Consider the following 14,746-nt stretch of genomic DNA (forward strand, 5'->3'; position numbering starts at 1 on the left):
ATAGGTGTGTGCATGCAATTAAAGGAACAAGAATAAAAGAACAAAGGCTGAGACCATGAACCAATGGAAAGTCATGATCCCTGGCGGAGTTTGCAGAGTCAGGCTATTAGTAGACCTAGAAACCATTAACCTAGAAATGAAGAGGCCAATCGTCGAGGATGAAGGGCTGCACAAGTATATATCATAGAATTTCTTTCATCCTTACTGAAGGAATCTATGGCCATTGGTTCAGCAGAAACAGGAATACTCATGTGTTTGCAGGCTGTCGGATGAGATATGAGCTGAACTCACTACTGGATATGTACAATCATGGTTCCTATTTAAACACCTTGATCTAATGTCAGAGTTAAAGGAGAAGGTTCCTCACTACCTTCATCGCAGTGATCCACTGGGGGGAATTTGTGCCGCCTTCTACCATAATCGTAGGCTGTGAACATCTACAGGTCTCGGCTCTAAGACAGGAAAGCTACCTGGAAGGGACATGGTAAAGTTCTGTGTGGAATTAACCTCCGGCTGCCACCTTATCCTTTTGGACTTCTAGTGCCCAGACATAGGAGCTATGGGAGCCACAAGGAATATGTTTAGCATATTACATGTTTAGGCGATCTACAGGGACATTCATGGTATTCCTATTCCCGACATTCACTGCAGATGGACAAGTAGTTGTAGTCTGAAGAGGACACAGGAACCATGGGTTCAGAACTCTCAGGAATGGAGACCATGGTCACTTTACCAGGCAAGTCAGCTAAAGGAGCGCAGAAGCTGCCCACTAACTCTCATCTTCTAGGTTTTGATAGAAACTGGCAAACGACCTGGAACAAGGTTACTGAGAGAAATGCATAGATATGGGCAGAACCAGGAGTAGGTATACGATAACCCATTCTGATTCTCTTTGTCATACATGCCCTCATCCACAAGGTAGTGCGAGTGTGGGCTACGCGTGGTTCACACTGATCACCCACTATCTGCAGGTAACTGTCTCAGGCTCTGGGGTGGGGGCCACCTGGAGTTCTTCCTCTCCATCCTTTCCACTCACCAAAGGATGTTGACAGGTAGCGATAGGTGACGTAGGAGCACAAAGGCCCAACCGCTTTTTCCACTAAGATGAGCGAGTCCGTGGCCCAGTACACACCCCTCATGTGTGGGTCAGAATACGGGGGTGAGTTGAACTGAAAGCACCCTTTGTCTTAGCTTCTTTTACTGCCCTGTGCTGACTCCGCTTTACACTGGGTCTCCTGAGAGCACCTCCTTCCTTCTGCAGTACTTATGCAGGAATACCCGTTGTCGGCTCTGGTGTTTTGAATGCAACGTGAGAATCACAGTTTGGTGCGGTCCGCCTCAAGCATAGCCTCCTTGAGAGAGACACTTCCTAACATGGCGAGCTGTTTTATTCGTGGGAGTGTCTGCGGTCCTTTGGGATATATGATGTTCCAAGAATTGGACACAGGAAGTCTAAAACCAAGTGTGCACAAACTGTGAGAAGCAACAGCATCCTATGAAAAGATTCAGTGGTTCAGCGGAGAATCAGGTCAAGAGCCCACGGTGTCACCCAGTGACCGTTCATATCATAGGGAAATGTTTGAAGGCACTGTTACTGAGACTTGGAACACTGGTGTCAGGTCGACCTCAGGGTCGGAGCTCAAAACAGAGGCTTGAGACCAAGTAGATTGTCTGGGAGGTGATCCCAAGTAGTGCTCTAGGGATACTGTGAAGTGATCCAGGGAAGGGTAGAAACCAATCCAGGTTGATTTCAACAGCAGGTGAGTCCTGTGGGCATCGGGGGTTCGTTCAGTGCTACTGAGGCCCTCTGGTCTCACATGTCCCACTAGAGGGGATAGAGGCTAGAGCACTTATGCACCAACTACTGGCCACCGTTTGAACGCTTCTCCCGGGCACGTGCCTTCCCTGTTGTGTCCTTTGCGATCTGCTCCTTCACGTAGACTGAGCCCTCCGCAGAGAGTTCCAGGCGCTTGCTGTAAGCCACCATCCTACACTGTTAGTGTGGGAAGGACTGAGGTGATAGAAGTGAAAATCCTGAAATGGCCTGCTATGATCTCCTCTTTGTGCAGAGAATTAGAAGACCTGGCAGCTAAGGGTGACCATTCACGAAGGAAAAAAGAATGAGACACGATTCTTTATATTTAATGCCTGGGAAGTTAAGATTTATTTGCTATATAGAAACATCTCCATACAGAACATCTGGCAGTAACAGATACATCAGTTGGGATGATATGTTATCGTATATCAGGGAAAATACAACCTTTGTACTGACTTGGGATGGACATCATAAGAAAGGTGGGAGGGAATTGGGCGGTGGGGTGGTATATTCCAAGGCCAACCAGTTGAAAAATCACCGGGAGCTGAGGTTTTACAGTTGGCCTCACATGATTCAGCTCCCAGTTGGACGACATGAAGGAGATTGGCTGATGAAAACAGCAGGGTGCAGGTCAGGGCACTCAGCAGCAGCAAGAGCCACTAGAGCAGGTTGGTGGGTGGTGGCAGGGGGTCTAGCAACAGCTGGGGCGGCAGCAGCTGGACACACAGCAGGTGGGGCGGCAGCAGGTGGTCCGGCAGCAGGTGGTCTGGCAGCAGGTGGGGCGGCAGCAAGGCTGGCAGCAGCTGGAGCCACAGCAATTAGAGCCACAGCAGCTGGAACCCCCACAGCAGGGGCGGCAGCAGCTGGACACGCAGCAGGTGGGGCGGCAGCAGGTGGTCCTGCAGCAGGTGGTCTGGCAGCAGGTGGGTCGGCAGCAAGGCTGGCAGCAGCTGGAGCCACAGCAGCTGGAACCCCCACAGCAGGGCCGGCAGCAGCTAGAGATGCAGCAGCTGGGGCGGCAGCAGCTGGAACCACAGCAGCTGGAACCACAGCAGCTGGGGCGGCAGCAAGTGGTCCTGCAGCAGGTGGTCTGGCAGCAGGTGGGGCGGCAGCAAGGCTGGCAGCAGCTGGAGCCACAGCAGCTGGGGCGACAGCAGGTGGTCCTGCAGCAGGTGGTCTGGCAGCAGCTGGGGCGGCAACAAGTCTCCTGGCCACAGCCCTGGTCAGAGCAGACGGAGCCACAACAGGAGTTGACCATGGTGTCAGAGGGTGGAGGTTCTGGGATGGTTTCCAGGAGAGTGAGGGGCTTGAGTCTGACGTCTCCTCGTGCCATGGCCTCTTATATACTGCCCGTCCGTGGTGAGTTGTCAACACATCTTCCTTGTGTTTGTTTACCTAATATTAACTAATTATCAGATTACACAATAATGTTTGTGCATGTAATGGTTTAAACTTGTGGGAAACAAAATTTCTTTTCTGGATGTGATGAATTCTATCTGGTCTGTGTTTCCTCCTGATTCACACCCACTGGCATCTTCCTGACCACTTTCTCCTCATCTTCCTCCACCGTGGGCTGTCTTGTGATAGGTGGCATTTGCAATTACATTTCGTACTCTCCCTCCTGTATCCCCTAGCAGGTAGGATAAGGGCAGTCCTATTTTTGGTTGTGCATTTCTTCCAATGATCAGTGGCATGAGTAATGATCTGCATGTGACAAGAAGAAAAGGCCCTCTTTTGTGGGGCAGTTTTGAGCAAAGGGGACAGCTGTAGATTTATATGACGTTGCTGATTTCTAGCCCCTGGACTGGATTCTTTTGGATGTTTCTACCTTGGATCACGTCCTCTACCCTACAACCGTGGCAGACAATTATCTGTATGGTTCCCATCACTGCCATGCTTCATAGTTCATGAAGTGTTAACCTTGGTGTCATGTATGTTTGTTTTTATTTGAATCTATTTATCCTAAGTGTACTCATCCATAGTGATGAGTTATGATACACAGAAGCAGGTCCATGTAATCCCCACATCTCTCAGGAGAACATTTCCATTATGGCAGAAAGTCCCCACTTGTCCCTTACTAAAGTCTGAACTACCATAGAGGCAATCACCGTTTTCATGTATTTTTCACTATAGATTAGTTTTGATCTAGACTTTTGAATAGATGATATGTAGTATATATCTCTAGCATATATACTGTTTCTAGAGAATATGTTATTTCTCCTCTGTTTGGCACCATTAACATGCCTATGCCTATGCGAATCACTAACACTGGTGCATATATTAGTGGTTCATTTTGTGCTATACGAGAGAAGTATCAAGACTTATCCTAACTGTTTCCAATGTATGTCATGGTAGGGTAACCAGGCATTCCTTAAGCCCATCTTTCATTTTTAATCTTAAATAGAGATGCATTTCAGTGCGCCCTAAATTTTTAAAAAAGTCTTTCATATTATTTAAAATGCACATATGCAGTGTGTGCAGCATGGTCTTTCTTGGCTTTGGGAGTTGATTCCCTTGGTTTGTCACTTGCATGCAGCACTTGGTGCTTGTCCCACTGGGTGCCTCCTCTGTGCCCATCACCCATTTTCCCCACCCCACTGACCCTCGGTTTGTTCTCTGTATTTAGGACTCTCTTAGGCTTTGCCTCCCTCTCTAGAGACAGAGACTGTTAAGGGCAGAGAACTAACTAAGGATCCCTGGAGGGGCTTGCGTGGGGGAATGGGCTAAGTGGGTGATGGCATTGGGGAGGGCACTTGTTCGGATGGGCACTGGGTGTTTATGTAAGTGAGGAATCACTAACTTCTTTTGCTGAAACCATTACTACCCTGTATGTTCACTAACTTGGATGAAAGAAAAGAAAGAAAAGAAAACAAAAGAAAAGAAAAGGAAAGAAGGAAAGAAAGAAAGAAAGAAAGAGAGAAAGAGAAAGAAAGAAAGAAAGAAAGAAAGAAAGAAAGAAAGAAAAAGAAAAAGAAAGAAAAAGAGAGGGAGGGAGAAGAAAGGGAGGAAGGAAGGAAGGAAGGAAGGAAGGAAGGAAGGAGGGAGGGAGGGAGGAAATCTGAGACTCGGCAATGAGTGGGTGGCCCTTCGCTGTTTCCATGGCAGATCCTAGATCTATAGAAACTATAAAATTCATCTACAGAGGGAAAAGAAACAAGAAACCAGTATGATCCCTGATGTCAAGATATAGGTCTACATGTCACTACTTTGTAGACAACCAGCCTTGACTTCCATTTCTGGCTGCACTCTGAAAGCTGGGTTCCTGGCCACGTAAGAGGAAGTGCTTAAGGAGGCCAAGACATGGCCAAGTAAGTACTGGTAATTCATCTCCGCATGGCAAACAGAATAAACCCATTATAAAAGGCATTCTTTTAGCTTAAGAGCAATATATTCCCATGTGTTTAAGTAAGAGTAGGTGGTATTTTTACTTTACATTTTGGCAGATTTGTTGTGAAAAAATTCAGGCCATACCACATCGTCTGAAGAGCAGAGAATACGTCCAGTAGTTGGACGAGGATCTGTCCCTTGGTACTGAGCTAGAGTTAGAAGGAAAGCATAGACATTTAAGAGCCCATCAAGAAGTAGAAAATTTGAACAGACCCATAACCAGTAAAGAAATCGAATTAGTAGTCAAAAATGTCCCAAAACACAAGAGTCCAGAGCCAGATGGCTCTCCAGGGGACTTCTACCAAACATTTAAGGAAGAGTTCATACCTATTCTCTTGAAGCTGTTCCAAAAAATAGAAATGAAAGGAAAACTTTCATACCCTTTCTATGAAGCCAGCATTACCTTGATTCCAAAACCAACCCCATTAAAAAGGGGATCTATAGACCAATTTCCCTGATGAACATGGATGCAAAAATCCTCAAGATATTAGCCAACTGGATCCAACAATACTTAAAAAAAAATTCTTCACCTCGCCCAAGTGGGATTTATACCTGGGATGCAGGGCTGGTTCAATATCTGCAAAACAATCAACGTGATTCATCACATCAATGGAAGAGAGTTCAAGAACCGTATGATCCTCTCAATAGATGCAGAGAAAGCATGTGACAAGATACAGCGTCCTTTCTTGATAAAAACCCTCAAGAAAGTAGGGGCAGAAGGATCATACCTCGAGGTCATAAAAGCCATATATGAACAACCCAACACTAATATCATCCTCAGTGGGGAAAAACTGAGAGCTTTCCCCGTAAGGTCAGGAACACGACAGGGATGTCCACTCTCACCACTGTTATTCAACATAGTATTGGAAGTCTTAGCCTCAGCAGTCAGACAACACAAAGAAATAAAAGGCATCCAAATCGGCCAGGAGGGAGTCAAACTTTCACTCTTTGCAGATGACATGATACTCTATATGGAAAACCCAAAAGATTCCACCAGAAACTGCTAGAACTGATTCATGAATTCAGCAAAGTTGCAGGATATAAAATCAATGCACAGAAATCGGTTGCATTCCTATACACCAACAACAGAAAGAGAAGCAACAGAAAGAGAAATCAAGGAATCGATGCTGTTTACAATTGCACCCAAAACCATAAGATACCTAGGAATAAATCTAACCAAAGAAGTGAAAAATCTATACACTGAAAACTATAGAAAGCTTATGAAAGAAATTGAAGAAGACAAACCCAAAAAAGGAAAAATATTCCATGCTCCTGGATAGGAAGAACAAATATTGTTAAAAGGTCAATACTACCCAAAGCAGCCTACATATTCAATGCAATCCCTATCAAACTAACACCAGCATTCTTCACAGAGGTAGAACAAACAATCCTAAAATTTGTGTAGAACCAGAAAAGACCCCAAATAGCCAAAGCATTCTTGAAGAAGAAACCCAATGCAGGAGACATCACAATTCTGGACATCAAGCTGCATTACAAAGCTGTAATCATCAAGACAGTATGGCACAAAAACAGACACTCAGGTCAGTGGAGCACAATAGAGAACCCAGAAAGGGATCCACAAACTTATGGCCAACTAATCTTTGACAAAGCAGGAAAGAATATCCAATGGAATAAAGACAGTCTCTTCAGCAAGTGGTGCTGAGAAAACTGGGCAGCGACATGCAGAAACACGAACCTGGACCACTTTCTTACACCATCCACAACAATAAACTCAAAATGGATGAAAGGCCTAAATGTAAGACAGGAAGCCATCAAAATCCTCAAAGAGAAAGCAGGCAAAAACCTCTTTGACCTTGGCCACAGCAGCTTCTTACTGAGCATGTCTCTGGAGGCAAGGGAGACAAAAGCAAAAATGAACTACTGGGACCTCATCAAAATAAAAGTTTCTGCACAACAAAGGAAACAATCAGCAAAACTAACAGGCAACCCACGGAATGGGAGAAGATATTTGCAAACGACATATCAGATAAAGGGTTAGTATCCAAAATCTATAAAGAACTTATCAAACTCAACACCCCCAAAACAAATAATCCAGTGAAGAAATGGGCAAAAGGCATGAACAGACACTTCTCCAAAGAAGACATCTGGGAAATACGAATCAAAACCACCATGAGATACCACCTCACACCTATCAGAATGGCTAACATTAACGACTCAGGCAAAAACAGATGTTGGCGAGGATGTGGAGAAAGAGGATCTCTTTTGCACTGCTGGTGGGAATGCAAACTGGTGCAGCCACTCTGGAAAACAGTATGGAGGTTCCTCAACAAATTAAAAGTACAACTACCCCACGACCCAGCAATTGCACTACTAGGTATTTACCCAAGGGATACAGGTGGGCTGTTTCGAAGGGACATATGCACCCTAACGTTTATATATATGTATATGTATATATATACGTATATATATATATACGTACATATATATATGTATATGTATATATATATACATACGTGTATATATATACATACGTGTATATATATACACATACGTATATATATATACATACATATATATATATATACACACACACACACATATATCCACAATGAAGTATTACTCAGCAATCAAAAAGAATGGAATCTTGCCATTTGCAACTATGTGGATGGAACTAGAGGGTATTATGCTAAGCAAAACTAGCAAGTCAGAGAAAGACAAATATTACATGACTTCACTCATATGAGGACTTTAAGATACAAAACAGATGAACATAATGGAAGGGAAGAAAAATATGAAAACAGGGAGGGGGACAAAAACATAAGAGACTCATAAATATGGAGAACAAAGAGAGAACAAAGAGAGGGTTAGTGGAGGGGTTGAGGGAGGGGGGATGGGCTAAATGGGCAAGGGACATTAAGGAATCTACTCCTGAAATCACTGTTACACTATCTGCTAACTAACTTGGATGTAAATAAAAAAAAATAAATTAAATAAAAATTGTTTTTTAAAGAAGAGCCCATCTGTGACCCACTGGCAAATGCAATCTCTTTCTAAACCTTTCTAAATCTCTTACCCACTGGTAAATGTCAGTGGATCTCACCGTGAAAAATGAGAAATAGAAGAAAGCTTACCACTTCTCAAATCCTATTAGAAAAAACAACTGTTATATATTGTATTTTTCCATGGAGGAGCCAGCTCACATATTAACATATGAATTCTTTTTCTTGTGAAGACCCCATGGAAGCATTCATTTGACTAACAACACCCTAATATTGCATTTTTACAATGAAAAAAAATGCACATATGGTGTAAAGCGTACAAAGTACATGTATGTGATAAAAAATAGTTATAGGGGCACCTGGGTGGCTCAATTGGTTGAGCGTCCAGCTTCGGCTCAGGTCATGATCTCGCATTCTGTGGGTTCGAGCCCCATGTCGGCCTCTGTGCTGACAGCTCAGAGCCTGGAGCCTGCATCCGATTTTGTGTCTCCCTCTCCTGCCCCTCCCCTGATCGTGCTCTGTCTCTCTCTCGCTCCCTCAAAAATAAGTAAACATTAAAAAAATAGTTATAGAGCAAACATCCACATATCAAAATCTTGAGTCAAGAAATAGAACCCTGTTACTACTAAGAAGGCTCTTCTATGCCTTTTCTTGACCACGAACATTTTTCCACCCTACAGATGATTATTATGCCGATTTTTGAAGTAATCTTTTCATTTATTTTTCTTGCAGTTTCATTACCTATGTAGGCATCCCTATATGATACAGTTTTATTTCGCATCTTTCTGAATTTTTATATGAATGAAACCTTACTGTAAGTGTAACTTTTTTTTTAAAGTTTTTATTTATTTTTGAGACAGAGAGAAACAGAGCATGAACGGGGGAGGGTCGCAGAAAGAGGGAGACACAGAATCTGAAACAGGCTCCAAGCTCTGAGCTGTCAGCACAGAGCCCGACGCGGGGCTCGAACTCACGGACTGTGAGATCATGACCTGAGCCGAAGTCGGACACTCAACCGACCAAGCCACCCAGGCGCCCCTAAGTGTAACTTTTGTACTCAATATTATGGAAGAGTTTGGGTAGGTAGCTTCCAAGAAGGTCCAATGTTTTCCACCTCTTGGAGTTCATGGTGTCATGTAATTCCCACCCCTCAAGTAAACTGCGTATCAACAGGAGATGACAACATCAAGTGATTGAGTTACAAAAGATTGTGACTTTCATCTTAATGCCAACTCTTTCTCTCTCTCACTGGCTTTGATGAAGCCAGGTCCTACGTGCGAGATCCTTGCAGCAAAGAACTGAGCATAGTCTCCATTCAACAACCAGCAAGGAAGCGAGGGCCTCCCTCCTGTGGCCCTTAAGGATCTGAATCCTGCCACATAAATGTAGTTGGAAGTAGAGTCTTCCCCAGGTGAGACCTCAGATGAGACCCCAGTGCTAGCCAGCACCTTGAGTGCAGCCATGTGAAACCCTATGAAATGGAGAGTCTGGGTGGGCCATACCTGGATTTGGATCCTCAGAAATAGAGAAAATAAATGTCACTATAAGCTGCTAAATGTGGGGGTAATGTTACATAACAGTAGGTAACCAGTATAGATTTATCTAGGACCACAGCACACACAGGTGAGAAGGGAGGCATCGAAAGGTGCCAAGAAATAGAAATGCTAAAATGGATATAGTCATAAGGTCACAAAGCCAAGCAGCCATTCCCTGGGAGGGTCTGGGGCACTCTCTTTACCACACTATTAGGGAATCATCAAGTACCGGTGTCAGCAGCATCTTGGGAGAGGAGTGCCTATGGTCTAATGTTAGAGGTTGTGGTAGGGAATACTGTGACCAAACTGTGCTCCCTAGGAAGAATGGGGATGGTCATAGCTCTGAATGACTGAGTCATGTGCAGGACTTAATTGTAGGAAGTAATGTGGGTATAATTATGTGATTGCCAACAATGTTGGAATGACAAAGGGGGCAGAATGATATGTGACCCTCAGGGATCTTTCAATATGGTAATAAAGCATGATGTCCCTCATATAGGATATAGTTAGCCAACTCAGATACACCTTTATAGAAGAGTGTGTGTGTGTGTGTGTGTGTGTGTGTGTGTGTGTGTGTGTATAGGTGTGTGCATGCAATTAAAGGAACAAGAATAAAAGAACAAAGGCTGAGACCATGAACCAATGGAAAGTCATGATCCCTGGCGGAGTTTGCAGAGTCAGGCTATTAGTAGACCTAGAAACCATTAACCTAGAAATGAAGAGGCCAATCGTCGAGGATGAAGGGCTGCACAAGTATATATCATAGAATTTCTTTCATCCTTACTGAAGGAATCTATGGCCATTGGTTCAGCAGAAACAGGAATACTCATGTGTTTGCAGGCTGTCGGATGAGATATGAGCTGAACTCACTACTGGATATGTACAATCATTCATGGTTCCTATTTAAACACCTTGATCTAATGTCAGAGTTAAAGGAGAAGGTTCCTCACTACCTTCATCGCAGTGATCCACTGGGGGGAATTTGTGCCGCCTTCTACCATAATCGTAGGCTGTGAACATCTACAGGTCTCGGCTCTAAGACAGGAAAGCTACCTGGAAGGGACATGGTAAAGTTCTGTGTGGAATTAACCTCCGGCTGCCACCTTATCCTTTTGGACTTCTAGTGCCCAGACATAGGAGCTATGGGAGCCACAAGGAATATGTTTAGCATATTACATGTTTAGGCGATCTACAGGGACATTCATGGTATTCCTATTCCCGACATTCACTGCAGATGGACAAGTAGTTGTAGTCTGAAGAGGACACAGGAACCATGGGTTCAGAACTCTCAGGAATGGAGACCATGGTCACTTTACCAGGCAAGTCAGCTAAAGGAGCGCAGAAGCTGCCCACTAACTCTCATCTTCTAGGTTTTGATAGAAACTGTGGCAAACGACCTGGAACAAGGTTACTGAGAGAAATGCATAGATATGGGCAGAACCAGGAGTAGGTATACGATAACCCATTCTGATTCTCTTTGTCATACATGCCCTCATCCACAAGGTAGTGCGAGTGTGGGCTACGCGTGGTTCACACTGATCACCCACTATCTGCAGGTAACTGTCTCAGGCTCTGGGGTGGGGGCCACCTGGAGTTCTTCCTCTCCATCCTTTCCACTCACCAAAGGATGTTGACAGGTAGCGATAGGTGACGTAGGAGCACAAAGGCCCAACCGCTTTTTCCACTAAGATGAGCGAGTCCGTGGCCCAGTACACACCCCTCATGTGTGGGTCAGAATACGGGGGTGAGTTGAACTGAAAGCACCCTTTGTCTTAGCTTCTTTTACTGCCCTGTGCTGACTCCGCTTTACACTGGGTCTCCTGAGAGCACCTCCTTCCTTCTGCAGTACTTATGCAGGAATACCCGTTGTCGGCTCTGGTGTTTTGAATGCAACGTGAGAATCACAGTTTGGTGCGGTCCGCCTCAAGCATAGCCTCCTTGAGAGAGACACTTCCTAACATGGCGAGCTGTTTTATTCGTGGGAGTGTCTGCGGTCCTTTGGGATATATGATGTTCCAAGAATTGGACACAGGAAGTCTAAAACCAAGTGTGCACAAACTGTGAGAAGCAACAGCATCCTATGAAAAGATTCAGTGGTTCAGCGGAGAATCAGGTCAAGAGCCCACGGTGTCACCCAGTGACCGTTCATATCATAGGGAAATGTTTGAAGGCACTGTTACTGAGACTTGGAACACTGGTGTCAGGTCGACCTCAGGGTCGGAGCTCAAAACAGAGGCTTGAGACCAAGTAGATTGTCTGGGAGGTGATCCCAAGTAGTGCTCTAGGGATACTGTGAAGTGATCCAGGGAAGGGTAGAAACCAATCCAGGTTGATTTCAACAGCAGGTGAGTCCTGTGGGCATCGGGGGTTCGTTCAGTGCTACTGAGGCCCTCTGGTCTCACATGTCCCACTAGAGGGGATAGAGGCTAGAGCACTTATGCACCAACTACTGGCCACCGTTTGAACGCTTCTCCCGGGCACGTGCCTTCCCTGTTGTGTCCTTTGCGATCTGCTCCTTCACGTAGACTGAGCCCTCCGCAGAGAGTTCCAGGCGCTTGCTGTAAGCCACCATCCTACACTGTTAGTGTGGGAAGGACTGAGGTGATAGAAGTGAAAATCCTGAAATGGCCTGCTATGATCTCCTCTTTGTGCAGAGAATTAGAAGACCTGGCAGCTAAGGGTGACCATTCACGAAGGAAAAAAGAATGAGACACGATTCTTTATATTTAATGCCTGGGAAGTTAAGATTTATTTGCTATATAGAAACATCTCCATACAGAACATCTGGCAGTAACAGATACATCAGTTGGGATGATATGTTATCGTATATCAGGGAAAATACAACCTTTGTACTGACTTGGGATGGACATCATAAGAAAGAGGTGGGAGGGAATTGGGCGGTGGGGTGGTATATTCCAAGGCCAACCAGTTGAAAAATCACCGGGAGCTGAGGTTTTACAGTTGGCCTCACATGATTCAGCTCCCAGTTGGACGACATGAAGGAGATTGGCTGATGAAAACAGCAGGGTGCAGGTCAGGGCACTCAGCAGCAGCAAGAGCCACTAGAGCAGGTTGGTGGGTGGTGGCAGGGGGTCTAGCAACAGCTGGGGCGGCAGCAGCTGGACACACAGCAGGTGGGGCGGCAGCAGGTGGTCCGGCAGCAGGTGGTCTGGCAGCAGGTGGGGCGGCAGCAAGGCTGGCAGCAGCTGGAGCCACAGCAATTAGAGCCACAGCAGCTGGAACCCCCACAGCAGGGGCGGCAGCAGCTGGACACGCAGCAGGTGGGGCGGCAGCAGGTGGTCCTGCAGCAGGTGGTCTGGCAGCAGGTGGGTCGGCAGCAAGGCTGGCAGCAGCTGGAGCCACAGCAGCTGGAACCCCCACAGCAGGGCCGGCAGCAGCTAGAGATGCAGCAGCTGGGGCGGCAGCAGCTGGAACCACAGCAGCTGGAACCACAGCAGCTGGGGCGGCAGCAAGTGGTCCTGCAGCAGGTGGTCTGGCAGCAGGTGGGGCGGCAGCAAGGCTGGCAGCAGCTGGAGCCACAGCAGCTGGGGCGACAGCAGGTGGTCCTGCAGCAGGTGGTCTGGCAGCAGCTGGGGCGGCAACAAGTCTCCTGGCCACAGCCCTGGTCAGAGCAGACGGAGCCACAACAGGAGTTGACCATGGTGTCAGAGGGTGGAGGTTCTGGGATGGTTTCCAGGAGAGTGAGGGGCTTGAGTCTGACGTCTCCTCGTGCCATGGCCTCTTATATACTGCCCGTCCGTGGTGAGTTGTCAACACATCTTCCTTGTGTTTGTTTACCTAATATTAACTAATTATCAGATTACACAATAATGTTTGTGCATGTAATGGTTTAAACTTGTGGGAAACAAAATTTCTTTTCTGGATGTGATGAATTCTATCTGGTCTGTGTTTCCTCCTGATTCACACCCACTGGCATCTTCCTGACCACTTTCTCCTCATCTTCCTCCACCGTGGGCTGTCTTGTGATAGGTGGCATTTGCAATTACATTTCGTACTCTCCCTCCTGTATCCCCTAGCAGGTAGGATAAGGGCAGTCCTATTTTTGGTTGTGCATTTCTTCCAATGATCAGTGGCATGAGTAATGATCTGCATGTGACAAGAAGAAAAGGCCCTCTTTTGTGGGGCAGTTTTGAGCAAAGGGGACAGCTGTAGATTTATATGACGTTGCTGATTTCTAGCCCCTGGACTGGATTCTTTTGGATGTTTCTACCTTGGATCACGTCCTCTACCCTACAACCGTGGCAGACAATTATCTGTATGGTTCCCATCACTGCCATGCTTCATAGTTCATGAAGTGTTAACCTTGGTGTCATGTATGTTTGTTTTTATTTGAATCTATTTATCCTAAGTGTACTCATCCATAGTGATGAGTTATGATACACAGAAGCAGGTCCATGTAATCCCCACATCTCTCAGGAGAACATTTCCATTATGGCAGAAAGTCCCCACTTGTCCCTTACTAAAGTCTGAACTACCATAGAGGCAATCACCGTTTTCATGTATTTTTCACTATAGATTAGTTTTGATCTAGACTTTTGAATAGATGATATGTAGTATATATCTCTAGCATATATACTGTTTCTAGAGAATATGTTATTTCTCCTCTGTTTGGCACCATTAACATGCCTATGCCTATGCGAATCACTAACACTGGTGCATATATTAGTGGTTCATTTTGTGCTATACGAGAGAAGTATCAAGACTTATCCTAACTGTTTCCAATGTATGTCATGGTAGGGTAACCAGGCATTCCTTAAGCCCATCTTTCATTTTTAATCTTAAATAGAGATGCATTTCAGTGCGCCCTAAATTTTTAAAAAAGTCTTTCATATTATTTAAAATGCACATATGCAGTGTGTGCAGCATGGTCTTTCTTGGCTTTGGGAGTTGATTCCCTTGGTTTGTCACTTGCATGCAGCACTTGGTGCTTGTCCCACTGGGTGCCTCCTCTGTGCCCATCACCCATTTTCCCCACCCCACTGACCCTCGGTTTGTTCTCTGTATTTAGGACTCTCTTAGGCTTTGCC

The 14,746-nt window shown here is 45.5% G+C and overlaps 1 protein-coding gene across 1 annotated transcript; it reads right to left on the reverse strand.

The window, feature by feature from the left end:
- Positions 1 to 2,254: 2,254 nt before the first annotated feature.
- On the reverse strand, positions 2,255 to 13,391 carry LOC122233420 (keratin-associated protein 4-9-like). The gene is made up of 2 exons (XM_042965457.1): positions 12,801 to 13,391; positions 2,255 to 3,136 (listed from the first exon to the last, which is right to left on the reverse strand). The coding sequence occupies exons 1-2, from the start codon at positions 13,357 to 13,359 to the stop codon at positions 2,508 to 2,510; spliced, it is 1,188 nt and encodes a 395-aa protein (XP_042821391.1). The 5' UTR covers positions 13,360 to 13,391; the 3' UTR covers positions 2,255 to 2,507.
- Between the last annotated feature and the right edge of the window lie 1,355 nt (positions 13,392 to 14,746).

This window comes from Panthera tigris, chromosome E1 (genome assembly GCF_018350195.1).
Source record: "Panthera tigris isolate Pti1 chromosome E1, P.tigris_Pti1_mat1.1, whole genome shotgun sequence".
NCBI lineage: Eukaryota > Metazoa > Chordata > Mammalia > Carnivora > Felidae > Panthera > Panthera tigris.